This window comes from Myxine glutinosa, chromosome 7 (genome assembly GCF_964187855.1).
Source record: "Myxine glutinosa chromosome 7, kmMyxGlut1.1, whole genome shotgun sequence".
Taxonomy (NCBI): domain Eukaryota; kingdom Metazoa; phylum Chordata; class Myxini; order Myxiniformes; family Myxinidae; genus Myxine; species Myxine glutinosa.
The window spans coordinates 23,060,137-23,076,698 of NC_136267.1; the positions used below are offsets into that span (position 1 = coordinate 23,060,137).

The window sequence follows — 16,562 nt, forward strand, 5'->3', positions numbered from 1 at the left end:
TTTTGCTGGGGTTACAATCCTGGATGGGTCGGCACTCCGACACAGCGAGTCAGCGCAGCCATTTGGAATTTGGCCAGGGTTTTTCTCTGGCTAGGGTTACAATCCTGGATGGGTCGCCACTCCGACACAGCGAGTCAGGGCAGCCATTTGGAATTTGGCCAGGGTTTTTCTATTGCTAGGGTTACAATCCTGGATGGGTCGCCACTCCGACACAGCGAGTCAGCGCAGCCATTTGGAATTTGGCCAGGGTTTTTCTTTTGCTGGGGTTACAATCCTGGATGGGTCGGCACTCTGACACAGCGAGTCAGCGCAGCCATTTGGAATTTGGCCAGGGTTTTTCTCTGGCTAGGGTTACAATCCTGGATGGGTCGCCACTCCGACACAGGGAGACAGGGCAGTAATTTGGAATTTGGCCAGAGTTTGTCTATGGCTGGGGTTACAATCCCGAATGGGTCGCCACTCCGACACAGGCAGACAGGGCAGTAATTTGGAATTTGGCCAGAGTTTGTCTATGGCTAGGGTTACAATCCCGAATGGGTCGCCACTCCGACACAGGCAGACAGGGCAGTAATTTGGAATTTGGCCAGAGTTTGTCTATGGCTAGGGTTACAATCCCGAATGGGTCGCCACTCCGACACAGGCAGACAGGGCAGTAATTTGGAATTTGGCCAGGGTGCTGGCAATCAACACTGCACATCTTCCTAAATCACATTCTGCCTGTCGATCGTCTCTCTTTTGGGTTTAGATTGTCTCTAAATCGCAGACAAGTAATTTGCTTCACTTCAATTTTGGGGTGAGTCCAGCAGGATTTCGTCTGGTTTCAATTCCCAGTCCGACTATAACTGTGATATTGGTGCTTCACAGGGAAGGCATTGCATCACAAAGTGTGCTGTTCCTCAAATGGACGTTAACTTGACGTTTCCATCTGCCAGCATTATTTTGTGGATGTTAATATTCCATCGTGTCTCTCATAAAGTCCCATCGATTTATCTTTGACGAAACTGCGGCATCTATTGCAAAACTATTTATTGCGGCAAATCCTAAGTCCTGGCCAACCGATCCGTGAAAGAGTCGGACCAATATTTTGTCTGGGCGACCCCATAAGGAGATGGGAGTAATTGGGGCCGTTAAAGAAGTAAGTCATCTGAAGTTTGTCGTGTGATGTCCTAATATTTTATACAACATATTGAAATCTGTTCAAGCGGAAATTAGATTGGATGGGTTGCCATTGACCTCAGGAGTCAGATTTATTAACATTAACCCTAGATAGGTGAACATTCTGTACGGTTGTGTATACCAAGAGGTATACCTACCTAGGGTTGATGTGAAAAAAAATTGACCTGTTATGTCCTAACTCTACATATACTTTTTTTTTTGTTTGTATACTGAATCGAGGCTCGTGAAAGAGCTAACATTTATTTCACAAACAAATCAACCAAACAAACAAAATATACAAAAAGAGGGAGCGGAAGACAAGATGGGGAGAGAAGGGGAAGCACATAACCACAACATTTGAGAGCAGGGAGAAGTGTGGGAGGGAGAGGGCTTGGGGGCAGGAGGCGTGGGAAGGGGAGGGGGGGGGGGCCCATTTAAAAAAAACTTTCTTTGAAACCATCAATATCTAAATGTGTAATAAAGGTCTCAGCTTCATAGTACATTAAGTGATTTACCACCCTCTTGAAATTATTACAAAATGATATATTACTCGTGGGTCCTGTGCAAATGTTTCTGGGATATATGGCCTATCCTGCTCCGAGGGCCTTGACATGAGGATCGATCGCCATCGCTGCTGCATAATCTGCTCCACTATGAACCTCCAGCTTTGCAGTAATTGATGCTTCCGTATTTGACGTTCACGATTGCAAAACGACAGTAATTGGTAAAGAGCATCGGTCGTCCCCAGACCACACTGCAAATCGACCGTCTTTGCGGACTATCAGATGCCACCAAACCAACCGAGCTTTAGATGCTGAGGGCCCATGCAATTTTCGTCTTTTATAAACATCCAAGGTCATGCACTTCAAAGCCTCTTTCATAAAATGTGATCCGTTTTCATAACTGAAGCTCCATTGACTGAAAATAATTGCTTGAGCCAGATTCCATTGTTTTCCAGCATCGAAGCGCTTTGTTCTGGCAGGTTAGCTCAGAGGTGAGCAAGCTTGCCAAATTGAGGTTCAACTCCCAATGGAGGAGCATGACGATTTACAGTCGATACATTACATCATGGTAAATTCTGTCCTTTCGGAGTGTCCCATCTGCAAGCATTTTTACTCACGGATGCTAAAGATCGTACGTACTTTTCAAAAATGGTAAGCCGATGTGTGCCGCTTCTGTCGTCAAATTCCGTATACCTCGAAAGAGATAGAGAACAGTTTACATTTTACATCCCACTGATAGGTCAGATCTGGATCCGGGCTGGTGAAAGATGGGTCTTATAACTGTGTCATGTTCACGGCTCGTGAAAAAAAAGATTGTGGCCTCAAAAAACTGCGAATACATGGACATACGGCCATGAATAGACAAGCACATTGCAATTTATCAACCGTGAATAGTGGGTCCGACCCTATATATGTATATGTGTGAAGGAACTGCGCTCCAACGCGAGTTGAAAGAATTGACGCGACCAAAGACGGAATTCGTCCGAGTTGCTTTATTGAAACAAAACAGCTCAGGTATTCTGACCAGCCCGTTTTTCGGGCAACAATATATATATACCTTTATGTCGGGAAGTTTGCCCGGCAAAAGCTATACCGGGCATGCCCGGGTATCAAGGGCGAGCCTTGGAAAGGCGAGTCTGGACCTGCCCGGGCGTGTTTGGCTGCGGCCTGGCAAGTCGAGGCTGGGCATGCCCAGGCGCTCTGGGCGAGCACTGGAAAGGCGATAGCGGGCATGCCCGGACGCTCTGGGCGAGCCCTGGAAAGGCGATAGCGGGCATGCCCGGACGCTCTGGGCGAGCCCTGGAAAGGCGATAGCGGGCATGCCCGGACGCTCTGGGCGAGCCCTGGAAAGGCGATAGCGGGCATGCCCAGACGCTCTGGGCGAGCCCTGGAAAGGCGAGAGCGGGCATGCCCGGGAAAGACGAGACCGGGCGTGCCCGGGAGGTTCGGGCGTGCCCGGGAACAGTAAGTCCGGGCATGCCCTGGAGGTTCGGGCGTGCCCGGGAACAGTGAGTCCGGGCATGCCCGGGAGAGGCGCGTCTGGCCGTGTTCTGGCCGGTGCAAGGCGATTATGTACATCCAGCGGTAACCGCTACACACGCCCCTCCAGAATCGACCTGCACCGGCAGGGTCAATTTAAGGGGGGTCCGGATGACCCGGCCGAAGCGACCCCTGGAGGGTCGTGGGGAGGGGTCTGACGTGGTGGTGGGTGGTCGAGCGGGGGGAACTGTGGACGGGGGGCGGCCTCGCCGCGGAGGAAGGGCAAACCGTGGTGGTCGGTCGACGTCCATGTGCGCCGGTTTGAGGCGGTCCACAGAAATCCGGTCCGGCCGGCCGCCGAAGTCGACGATGAAAGACTTGTCGCCCCGTCGCAGGACCCGGAAGGGCCCGTCGTACGGCGGCCGGAGTGGCCCCCGGTGCGCGTCATGACGCACAAAGACGTACTCCGCTGTGCGAAGCGCCGGGGGGACGTAGGACTGGGGGCCACCGTGGCGGGACGTCGGCACGGGGGCAAATCGTCGGGCGGCCTCCTGGAGGTCCGAGCGCTGGCGAGCGGCGGACCAGGGACTGGTAGCGTCAGGCACGAATTCGCCCGGGACGCGGAGTGGATGGCCGTAGACGAGCTCGGCGGCGGACGCCTGGAGGTCTTCCTTGGGGGCCGTGCGAAGGCCCAAAAGGACCCACGGCAGCCGGTCGGCCCAACCGTCGTCCTGAAGGCCGGCCATGAGTGCGGCCTTCATGGAGCGGTTAAACCGCTCGCACAACCCATTGGCTTGGGGGTGGTAGGCCGTGGTGCGGTGCAGCGTGACCACCAACGAACGGGCGACCGCGCCCCAAAGCTCAGACGTGAACTGTGGGCCGCGGTCGGACGAGATGTCCGCTGGTGCGCCGAAGCGCGCGACCCAGGTGGCGATGAACGCCTGCGCCACGTCGGCGGTGGTGGTGGAGGTGAGGGGCACGGCCTCCGGCCACCTGGTGGTCCTGTCCACCATGGTGAGCAGGTGGGTGAACCCCCGCGCGGGGGGCAGGGGACCCACCAGGTCCACGTGGACGTGGTCGAAACGCCGTTCAGGCACGGCGAAAGGTGCCAGCGGGGCCTGGGTGTGGCGGTGGACCTTGGCTCGCTGGCAGGCCGTGCAGGCGTTGGCCCAGTCGCGGATGTTTCGTCGAAGGCCGTGCCAGACGAAACGCGCCGACACCAGCTTCTGAGAAGCTTTCCGGCCCGTGTGAGAAAGGCCGTGGATGGAGGCGAAGATGCGGCGCTGCCAGGAAACGGGCACGATGGGGCGAGGCTGGCCCTGGGAGACGTCGCAGAGCAGGACGGTGCCCGCGAAGGGGATGTCGGCCAGGCGGAGGCCCGTGTCCGCCACGCGGTGTGCCTGCACCGAGGCGTCGGTGGTCTGGTCGGCCGCCATGAGCGTGAAGTCCACGCCGAGGTGGACCGCGTTCGCGCTGGCCCGCGAAAGGCAGTCGGCCATGGCGTTGTCTTTGCCGGCGACGTGCTGGATGTCCGTGGTGAACTCCGACACGGCGGAGAGGTGGCGCTGCTGGCGGGCCGACCACGGCTCCGTGACCTTAGCCATTGCGTAGACCAACGGCTTGTGGTCGACGAAAGCCGTGAACGGGCGGCCCTCCAGGAGGTGTCGGAAATGGCGAACGGCCAGGAATAGCCCGAGCAGCTCGCGGTCGAACGTGCTGTAGTTTAACTCGTTCGGTCGGAGTTGCCGGCTGAAAAAAGCGAGTGGCTGCCAAACCCCGTCCACCCATTGCTCATGGACGGCGCCCACCGCGTAGTTGGAGGCGTCCGTAGTGAGGGCGATGGGCGCGTTGAGCACCGGGTGAGCCAGCAGCGTTGCGTCGGTGAGGGCCCGTTTGGCACTGGCGAAGGCCGCGTCCATGGCCGCGGACCAAACAATGTCATGCTTGGCCGGCTTGCCCCGGAGGGCCTCGTAAAGGGGCCGCATGAGCTGAGCAGCGCGGGGCACGAATCGGTGATAAAAATTCACCATGCCGAGGAACTCTTGGAGGGCCTTGATGGAACGGGGACGCGAGAACGTGGTGATGGCCTCGACCTTGGTCGGCAGCGGCACGGCCCCGGTCTTGGTGATGCGGTGGCCCAAAAAGTCAACGGTCGTCGCGCCGAAGTGGCATTTGACCGGGTTGACAATTAAGCCGTGCTCACTGAGGCGACCGAACAGTGTTCGGAGGTGGAGGAGGTGCTCGGCGCGGGACGTGCTGGCGACGAGGATGTCGTCCAGATAGACGAAAAGAAACGGCAGGTCGCGCAGCACGCCGTCCATCAAGCGCTGGAACGCCTGGGCCGCGTTCTTGAGGCCAAACGGCATCCGCAAAAATTCGAACAGGCCGAACGGCGTGATGACGGCCGTCTTCGGGACGTCGGCCGCCCGGACAGGTACCTGGTGGTAGCCCCGTATCAGGTCAATTTTCGAAAAGATGACCCGTCCCGCCAAACGGGCGGAAAAGTCCTGAATATGCGGGATCGGGTACCTGTCGGGGGTGGTAGCGTCATTGAGACGGCGGTAGTCGCCACATGGGCGCCATCCACCCCCCGGCTTTGGCACGATGTGCAGTGGCGAGGCCCACGCGCTATCGGAGCGCCGCACGATGCCGAGGTGCTCCAACGCGTCGAATTCGGCCTTTGCCACGGCGAGCTTGGCTGGGTCGAGGCGGCGGGCCCTGGCGTAGACCGGCGGGCCCGTAGTGGGTATGTGGTGCTCGATCCCGTGCCGCACCGCGACGGCCGAAAACGTCGGCCGTGTGAGGGCCGGGAATTCCATGAGCAGGCGAGCGAACTCGTTCGTTGCCGGGAGGGCGCACGCCAGTTCGGTCGGCGCGGAGCTGCTCATTGTGCACGCCAGGGAGCTGAAGGTCTCGGCGTGGACAAGGCGACGTCGTTTGACGTCGACCAGCAGCCCGTGCGCGCAGAGGAAGTCGGCGCCCAGCAAAGCCACGGGGACGCTGGCGGTAACAAAAGTCCATTGAAAGCGCTGGCTGCCGAAGCAGAGGGTGACGACGCGTGGGCCGAAAGTGCGTATGGCCGAGCCATTAGCAGCGACCAAAGAGGGGCCGCAAACTGCGTCCAGCCTGTCCTGCTTGGAGGCAGGTATGACGCTCAGTTGGGCGCCGGTGTCGCACAGGAAACGCCGTCCAGACGCTTTGTCCCGAATAAACAGCAAGTTGCCCGAGTGGCCGGCGCTCATGGCTGGGAATGAACGCCGGCCCGGCCGTTTCCCGACCTGCCGAAAGTGCACGGGGGCCGGCACGTCCGAGCCTTGTGTCCGAACCTGGCGTGGTAATAACACCACGCCCGGTCAGGTGGAGGCCCCGGCCGTCGTGTCGGAAGCGGGCGGTGCGGCGTGGCGGCCGCCAGTTGCACCGGCAGTTCGGCCTCCAACCGCGCAGGGCGCTCGGGCGTCGTGGGCGTCGCCTCGGACGGCGGCGGGCTCCAGGTAACCGCGCCGATGTGCTGGCCCGCCGAGGAGATCTTATCGGCTTCCCTGGCGAGGGCGCGGGAATCCGTGATCAACGTGCCAGCCAGGGCGAGGCGTACCGGGTTAGGCAGCTGACGGAGGAACAGCTCCCGGAACAGGAATGCTGGAGAGTGCTCGCCGAGCAACGAGAGCATATAGTCCATGCGCTCGGACGGGCGCGTGTCGCCGAGCTCAGGCAGGTCAAGCAGGCGCCGTGCGCGTGCTGTCGGTGAGAGGGCGAAAGCGCCGAGGAGGAGCGTCTTCAGCGCGTCGTATTTGTCAGCAGCCGGCGGGTGCTGGAGGAGGCTCAAGGCGCGGGCCGCGGTGGCGGAACCAAGCGCCGCCACAACATGGTGGAAGCGGGTGTCGGTCCGCGGTGATGCCTCGCAGGGCGAACTGGGAGTCCGCCTGGGCGAACCAAACAGCCGCGTGAGCCTCCCAGAAGGTAGGCAGTTTAAGCGTCACTGCCGTATCCATGTCGGTAGGTCACCAATGAAGGAACTGCGATCCAACGCGAGTTGAAAGAATTGACGCGACCAAAGACGGAATTCGTCCGAGTTGCTTTATTGAAACAAAACAGCTCAGGTATTCTGACCAGCCCGTTTTTCGGGCAACAATATATATACACCTTTATGTCGGGAAGTTTGCCCGGCAAAAGCTATACCGGGCATGCCCGGGTATCAAGGGCGAGCCTTGGAAAGGCGAGTCTGGACCTGCCCGGGCGTGTTTGGCTGCGGCCTGGCAAGTCGAGGCTGGGCATGCCCAGGCGCTCTGGGCGAGCACTGGAAAAGCGATAGCGGGCATGCCCGGACGCTCTGGGCGAGCCCTGGAAAGGCGATAGCGGGCATGCCCGGACGCTCTGGGCGAGCCCTGGAAAGGCGATAGCGGGCATGCCCGGACGCTCTGGGCGAGCCCTGGAAAGGCGATAGCGGGCATGCCCGGACGCTCTGGGCGAGCCCTGGAAAGGCGAGAGCGGGCATGCCCGGGAAAGACGAGACCGGGCGTGCCCGGGAGGTTCGGGCGTGCCCGGGAACAGTGAGTCCGGGCATGCCCGGGAGAGGCGCGTCTGGCCGTGTTCTGGCCGGTGCAAGGCGATTATGTACATCCAGCGGTAACCGCTACATGTGTGTGTATATATATATACAGTCATGTGAAAAAGTAAGCACACCCCATGTAAAGTTTTGACTTTTTCCACATATTTCAACACACAGCTATTTGATCTTCATTTCAACAATATTGATAGATAAAGGTGATATAATATAACAAATATCATGAAACATTTACATTTTGTAGTCCATTGTATAATTCAAATAAACATAAATGCAAATTTCGCATGTGGAAAAAGTAAGTACACCCTTGGCTCTAATAGGTGGTATTGCCCCCTTTGGCAGAAACAACCTCAAGTAGGCGTTTCTTATAACTGTGCCAGGAGGAAACCTTTGCTGTCCAGAAAGAACATCAGGGCAAGACTAAAGTTTGCCAATGAACACCTCGGCAAAGACCAGCACTTCTGGGACAATGTGCTCTGGACAGATGAGTCAAAGGTAGAGCGATTTGGCCACAGCACCAGAAGACATGTTTGGCGAAAACCAAAGACAGCATTTGACCACAAGAACCTGATACCAACTGTAAAGCATGGTGGTGGAAATATTATGGTTTGGGGCAGCTTTGCTGCATCAGGGCCTGGGCAGCTCACCATCATAGAATCCACTATGAATTCTTCATGTACCAGAGGGTGCTTGAGGATAATGTGAGTGAGGCCATCTGTCGGAAAGTTGAAGGTGGACCTTTCAACATGACAATGACCATAAACATACCAGTAAATCCACCAAGGAATGGCTGAAAAGAAAGAAATGGAGGGTTCTGGAATGGCCAAGTCAAAGCCCGGATCTAAATCCCATCGAGATGTTGTGGGGGGATTTGAAACGAGCTGTGCATGCAAGAAACCCCTCAAACATCGCACAGCTGGAAGAATTCTGAAGGAGGAGTGGGCAAACATTTCTCCCAGTCGATGTCAGAGACTGGTAGACAGTTATAAGAAACGCCTACTTGAGGTTGTTTCTGCCAAAGGGGGCAATACCACCTATTAGAGCCAAAGGTGTACTTACTTTTTGCACATGCGAAATTTGCATTTATGTTTATTTAAATTATACAATGGCCTACAAAATGTAAATGTTCATGATATTTGTTACATTATATCACCTTTATCTATCAATATTGTTGAAATGAAGATCAAACAGCTGTATGCTGAAATATGTTGAAAAAGTCAAAACTTTACATGGGGTGTACTTACTTTTTCATGTGACTGTATCTATATATGTATATGTACATATACAGTATGTGTGGTTTAACCTAGTTTAACGTATACCACTGGTGCGGGGGCATTCACAACAATTGGTGAATGTGTTGACAAGTCGTGAAAGTCCGCACAAATCACAAGGATACAGTGTATACACAACAACAACATGCATTTTAAAGGCCATTTTCCCTGCTAGAGTGGGGGTTAGCCTTGCGGTCCCCATGACAATCTTCTCCATTTTGCCCTATTTTCTGCATCTCTCCTTGTTAACCCCCTTGCCCGCATTTCTTCTTCCACCATCTTTAGCCAAGTCTTTCTCGGTCTTCCCCGTCCTCTACTTCCTTCTACATTAACTTCCATCACTCTTCTCAACCAGTCACTTTCATCCTTCCTCAACACATGACCAAACCATCTCAGCCTGTTCCTCTTCACAGCATCAATCACAGGCTCTATTCCCATCATCTTTCGCAATTCATCACTTGTCTTCCTCTCTCAACGATACTCCGCACATCCGTCGAACCATTCGCATTTCCACCCTTTCCAGCCTTTTTCCACCAACAAGGATACAGTGTATCAAGATCAGAATTGAACCACCGACATATCAGGCTTGTAGCGGGAGCATTCGGTTGTGATGCAACACCTGTGAAACCCCAAGGTGACAGTCGATAACTGCGTCTAGCTTTGATGCCAGTCTAAACATTTCTGTGCAATATGTTTCTTCTGAGCTAATCCTTCTCACCCACGTTCATCAATGAATGTGTGAATTTTCTGGCGTCCCTGTGTTGCTTTGCATTAAATACCAATCACACGACAGGTAGAATGGTGAAAAGAGCCCGGCCTCTCCAAGAGCATGACGCTTCACGAAATGAAAGCAATGTGGAGATTTGAAGACGGTAGCGTTCACATTCACACCACACGAAACGTGCACGTCCGCGATGCCATCACATGCAGCGAGTCCACCGTGCACAGCGCAAGCGGAAAACGTGCGATGAATGACAAATACTGAGGTTCATTCAAAGTGTGTTGCAGAAAATGGGCTCACATCGCATCACAAGCAAGCACGATGCAACCCAGACAAAGGAAGGGGCTACTTTGTATCCCACTGATAGGTCGGATCTGAATCCGGGCCTGAACCAAAATCGAATCCGCTTGTTATTGTCACCTACCCAATTCATCCATCAGCTTTTGTCATATATATATATATATATATATCTACCCCCGTCAATTCACCCCAGATCCACTTTTTTGAAATACCGACTTCTTTCCTGGAAGTCCTAGCAGTGTCCATGTGTTTTATACCTCTCACCTCTACCTTTTATTTGAGGTATGGTACCGTGTTGAGGTGTGGTACAGTATTGAGGTGTGGTACAGTGTTGAGGTGTGGTACAGTGTTGAGGTGTGGTACAGTGTTGAGGTGTGGTACCGTGTTGAGGTGTGGTACAGTGTTGAGGTGTGGTACAGTATTGAGGTGTGGTACCGTGTTGAGGTGTGGTACAGTGTTGAGGTATGGTACATTGTTGAGGTGTGGTACAGTGTTGAGGTATGGTACAGTGTTGAGGTGTGGTACAGTGTTGAGGTGTGGTACAGTGTTGAGGTATGGTACAGTGTTGAGGTATGGTACAGTGTTGAGGTATGGTACAGTGTTGAGGTGTGGTACAGTGTTGCGGTGTGGTACAGTGTTGAGGTGTGGTACAGTGTTGAGGTGTGGTACAGTGTTGAGGTGTGGTACAGTGTTGAGGTGTGGTACAGTGTTGAGGTGTGGTACAGTGTTGAGGTATGGTACAGTGTTGAGGTATGGTACAGTGTTGAGGTATGGTACAGTGTTGAGGTGTGGTACAGTGTTGAGGTGTGGTACAGTGTTGAGGTGTGGTACAGTGTTGAGGTGTGGTACAGTGTTGAGGTGTGGTACAGTGTTGAGGTGTGGTACAGTGTTGAGGTGTGGTACAGTGTTGAGGTGTGGTACAGTGTTGAGGTGTGGTACAGTGTTGAGGTGTGGTACAGTATTGAGGTGTGGTACCGTGTTGAGGTGTGGTACAGTGTTGAGGTATGGTACATTGTTGAGGTGTGGTACAGTGTTGAGGTATGGTACAGTGTTGAGGTGTGGTACAGTGTTGAGGTGTGGTACAGTGTTGAGGTATGGTACAGTGTTGAGGTATGGTACAGTGTTGAGGTATGGTACAGTGTTGAGGTGTGGTACAGTGTTGAGGTGTGGTACAGTGTTGAGGTGTGGTACAGTGTTGAGGTATGGTACAGTGTTGACGTGTGCTACAGTGTTGAGGTGTGGTACAGTGTTGAGGTGTGGTACAGTGTTGAGGTGTGGTACAGTGTTGAGGTGTGGTACAGTGTTGAGGTGTGGTACAGTGTTGAGGTGTGGTACAGTGTTGACGCCACATCTTTCAATTTATAATTTATCCACCTGTCAATATAACCTACTGCATATGTTAGCTTCACCTATTGCTACCTGGCACTGCGCTATCTGCTTACTCCGAGTATCTATTACCACGCACCCTTAGATCCTACACATGTGTCACATGCTCCAAGTCTGCCTTGCGAATTACAATGTCGGCCATATTTTCATTCTTGTTACTCATCCACAGCATCTTAAGTTGCCCAACATTAAACGGCATCTGCCATTCTTTTGCCCAACAGGTGAAAATACCTAGATTATCCTGAATCTGATCAAGTCCTTCTCTGCTGTCTACCTTACTTGTTTGGGTTTTGCTTGTTGGCATCTGCAAATTTGGGTTTTGGGTTAATTAGAGGACATCCTCCATTTTACAGCCACTGTTTGTTTACTATCACAAAACCAGTTTCCAATCCAGTTAGATGCTCTACCAGCCACATTCAAGCCCCACCTTGGCTCACCTATGTAGTCCCTTCTCAAATGCCTTCGGAAGATGTAGATACACTACATCCTATATGGCACTTCCCTCATGCACCCAATCAGAAACTGCTTCATGGACTCTAATAAATCTGTTAAGTATGACTTCCTTTTCATAAATACATGTCGACTGCGTTTCATCGGTTTACATTTTTGTAAATAGTTTCCCATTTGATCCCGAATTAACATGTCTGACACATTCCCCACAATTGAAGTTAAACTAACAGGAATACTAATACTATGACTACTACTAGTACCCCTACGACTACTATTAGTACCCCTACTACTACTACTACTACTACTAGTACTAGTACCCCTACGACTACTATTAGTACCCCTACCCCTAAAACTACAAGTACCTCTACTGCTACTACTAATACTACTAGTACCCCTACGACTACTATTAGTACCCCTACTACTACTACTAGTACCCCTACTACTACTACTACTACTAATACTACTAGTACCCCTACGACTACTATTAGTACCCCTACTACTACTACTACTACTACTACTAATACTACTAGTACCCCTACGACTACTATTAGTACCCCTACTACTACTACTACTACTACTACTACTACTAGTACCCCTACGACTACTATTAGTACCCCTACTACTACTACTAGTACTACTACTACTACTACTACTACTACTACTACTAGTACCCATACGACTACTATTAGTACCCCTACTACGACTACTACTACTACTACTACTAATACTACTAGTACCCCTATGACTACTATTAGTACCCCTACTACTACTACTACTACTACTACTACTACTACTACTACTACTACTACTAGTACTAGTACCCCTACGACTAATATTAGTACCCCTACTACTACTACTACTACTACTACTACTACTAGTACCCCTACAACTACTATTAGTACCCCTACTACTACTACTAGTACCCCTACTACTACTACTAGTACTACTACTACTACTACTACTACTACTACTACTAGTACCCCTACGACTACTATTAGTACCCCTACTACTACTACTAGTACTACCACTACTACTACTACTAGTACTACTACTACTACTACTACTACTACTACCCATACGACTACTATTAGCACCACTGCTACTACTACTACTACTACTACTACTACCCCTACGACTACTATTAGTACCCCTACTACTACTACTAGTACCCCTACTAGTATTACTACTACCGCTACTTCTGCTTTTTTTTTTCTGCTTCTTGTTTCTTCTTCTTCTTCTTCCTCTTCTCCTTCCGCTTCTCCTTCTTCTTCTTCTTCTTCGATGGCCATAATTAATCTGCAAGTCTCGTGTTGGCTTAACGGTTAAGGTGGTTGGCTTGAGATCTTATGGACCTGAGTTTGAGCCCCTGTCACCATTGAATTAACACAAGGTGGGTAGCAGCCACACCCCCAGAAAATGATGCAACCAGCAACCACAGGCTGCACACGAGCCACCACCAAAATAATCCACCCCCTTGTGGCGTTGGTCGCATGAGATATTTTCCTCATCTTCTTTTATCCCCTCTTCCTGTCTCATGGTCTCATGGTCCAGGCCCCCACTCCTCAAAAGAGCTGGTCATCTCGTCCTCTTCTCCTCATGCTATTAGGCGTGTCGGGTTGCTGAGGGGTTAAAACCTGGAGGTGTCGCCACTCCGTCACAGGATACTCGACCGAGAGTAAGGGAATTTGGAATTTGACTAGAGTGCAGGTACAACAATAGAGTGCAAACAACAATAGACAATAGACACAACAATAGCTCGCCTGCCCTTCACGAAGGACACAGTGGGATGTTTAAGGTCCATTATACAAATGCTGGCAAATGGGATGTCCAGGTTAACATGAATCCGAGGGACGGCACACACCGATGAATCGCCCTGCCTGCGAAACACAGAGTAAGAGTTTGGAGATGGGTCCAGATTCCAACCCAGGGTAGATAGCTCAACGGCGAGTGTGCATACCTGGCAGCCATTTTGTAAATTGTTGTCCTTAGCTTAACCAGAATATTTTAATAATTAATGTATCACCCCAGAAACACTCTTCCACTGCTCTCTCCCTCTCTCTCCCTCCTCCCTCTCTCTATTTCTCTCATCCCCCTCCCTCTCTCATCCCCCTCCCCCCTTTCTCTCTCCCCTCTCCTCCCTCTCTCTTTCTCTCTCCCCTCCCTCTCTCTTTCTCTCTCCCCTCCCTCTCTCTTTCTCTCTCCTCTACCTCTCTCTTTCTCTCTCACCTCCCTCTCTCTTTCTCTCTCCCCTCCCTCTCTCTTTCTCTCTCCCCTCCCTCTCTCTTTCTCTCTCCCCTCCCTCTCTCTTTCTCTCTCCCCTCCCCTCCATCTCTCTTTCTCTCTCCCCTCCCTCTCTCTTTCTCTCTCCCCTCCTCTCCATCTCTCTTTCTCTCTCCTCCTCCCTCTCTCTTTCTCTCTCCCCTTCCTCTCTCTTTCTCTCTCCCCTCCCTCTCTCTTTCTCTCTCCCCTCCCCTCCATCTCTCTTTCTCTCTCCCCTCCCTCTCTCTTTCTCTCTCCCCTCCCCTCCCTCTCTCTCATCCTCACTGCAACTGACCCATCCTCCCAAGTTGAATTCAGGTACAGTACTTGAATTTTCCACCTACTGTACCTCCAGGCCTTCGTTCGTTCATTGGTGTCATCTTCTTCCCAGAAGGTTGACTGCCATGGATGTCCACCTCAGTCTATCCTGTGATGCCCTTACACATTCCACATCGGTCCAATCCACTATATCCATCATCCATATTCTCCTTTGCCTCCCTCTCCTACGTTTTCCATCGATCTTCTCCTCCAATAACTGTCTCTGTCTAATATCTGCTCCAATTATGTGACCAAAGTATTGTAACCTTCTCTCTTTGATTTTCTGCACTAATCTTCTCTTTTCTCCAGCCATTTCTAATTCTTCCTCAGTAGTCTTTCTGTCTGTGTAGGATATGCGGAACATCCTCCAATATGTCCACATCTCGATGCATTAGCTGTTTGTTGTCCATGTCTCCGCTACATATAACAAAGATGACCAAATGTATCACATCAACATTCTTTTCCAAAGATTCAGTTTCAGATTCCTTGATGTTGACACGACCTTCATTCTAGCAAAGCTGGTCTTGGCTATCTCAGTTTTCCTAAGGATCTCACCATCACATCTCCTATTGTCTGTGATAATCTGCCCCAGGTACTTGAACCTCCAGGACTTGTCCATCTCCTTTAATTTTCACTTCCAGGGTTAGGATTACTGCTTCTCACTATTGTCTGTCTCCTTCACATTCATTCTAACTCCCTATTCCTCAATCCTTACTCCATATTCCTCAATCCTTACTCCATATTCCTCAATCCTTACTCCATATTCCTCAATCCTTACTCCATATTCCTCAATCCTTACTCCATATTCCTCAATCCTTACTCCATATTCCTCAATCCTTACTCCATATTCCTCAATCCTTACTCCATATTCCTCAATCCTTACTCCATATTCCTCAATCTTTACTCCATATTCCTCAATCCTTACTCCATATTCCTCAATCCTTACTCCATATTCCTAAATCCTTACTCCATATTCCTCAATCCTTACTCCATATTCCTCAATCCTTACTCCATATTCCACACTCCTTACTCCATATTCCTCAATCCTTACTCCATATTCCTCAATCCTTACTCCATATTCCTCAATCTTTACTCCATATTCCTCAATCCTTACTCCATATTCCTCAATCCTTACTTCATATTCCTCAATCCTTACTCCATATTCCTCAATCTTTACTGCATATTCCTCAATCCTTACTCCATATTCCTCAATCCTTACTCCATATTCCTCAATCCTTACTCCATATTCCTCAATCCTTACTCCATATTCCTCAATCCTTACTCCATATTCCTCAATCCTTACTCCATATTCCTCAATCCTTACTCCATATTCCTCAATCCATCTGGAACATGGAACATGTCTTTCAATCCTGTCTTTCATGTCTTTCTTTCATGTTTTTCATGTTTTTCATGTCTGTATTCTTCATACGTGAGGGGTGTCGGACTGATGCGACGCAGTGCTTCACGGAGGGGTGGATGCACTTGGCCTCAAACATTCCTCACACATGCAGATGTAAATCTATATCTATAAGATAGGTATTCCCATCAGAGAAGCGACCGGTCTTATCTTCTATTTACTTATAAAGAGGTCTCACATTGAACGGCAACTTGTCGCCTTATCCACAAACTGGTTTAAATAGCAATCCTGAACTAGATCTAGGAATTCCTTGCGTGCTCTGCCCTTTCCTTGTTACTGGGCCCAATATTTCTCTCGTAAATAAAAATCCTCATAATCAATACATTCCCTCACCACACACCTGTCTGAATTATTTATGAGCTCTTCCATCCTGCTCTTTCCTCACACCAGGATCCCTTTAAAAGCATCCTATGAGTACCTTGTTATTCTTACCATCCCTATTATCTATCCACACAATGCTGCTTATTCATTCCCTCCTCAATTTCACCCCTTTGTTCTTGATACAGTACTGTCTTTTACCCAAATTACTACATCTACTCATATTTTCTCTTTCCTATCACATTTATGAATGTGTAGAATGAAGATATAGTCTTGCTCGGGAAGGTTAGTCCAGACCTGCATTGGTTCAGAGGTGGAACCGGAACAGCACTCGGTAGAGAGCGTACCTCCGCCACGCTGAACGGTTTACGCTTTGTATCCCACTGAGAGGTCCGATCTGAATTCGGACCTGAACCAAGATCGA

The 16,562-nt window shown here is 50.9% G+C and overlaps 1 protein-coding gene across 4 annotated transcripts in view; it reads left to right on the forward strand.

Moving 5' to 3' along the window:
* The window catches only part of LOC137431060 (LIM and SH3 domain protein 1), a 116,184-nt gene that overhangs the window by 22,339 nt on the left and 77,283 nt on the right, over positions 1 to 16,562 (forward strand). Inside the window, exon 1 of one of the 4 annotated variants that reach the window (XM_068121952.2) lies at positions 2,256 to 2,309. The exons of the other annotated variants lie outside the window; for them this stretch is intronic. Coding sequence (XP_067978053.2) covers positions 2,307 to 2,309 — 3 coding nt within the window. The 5' untranslated portion in view covers positions 2,256 to 2,306. Of the gene's footprint in view, positions 1 to 2,255; positions 2,310 to 16,562 lie in introns of those variants that run through there. 4 annotated transcript variants of the gene reach the window in all.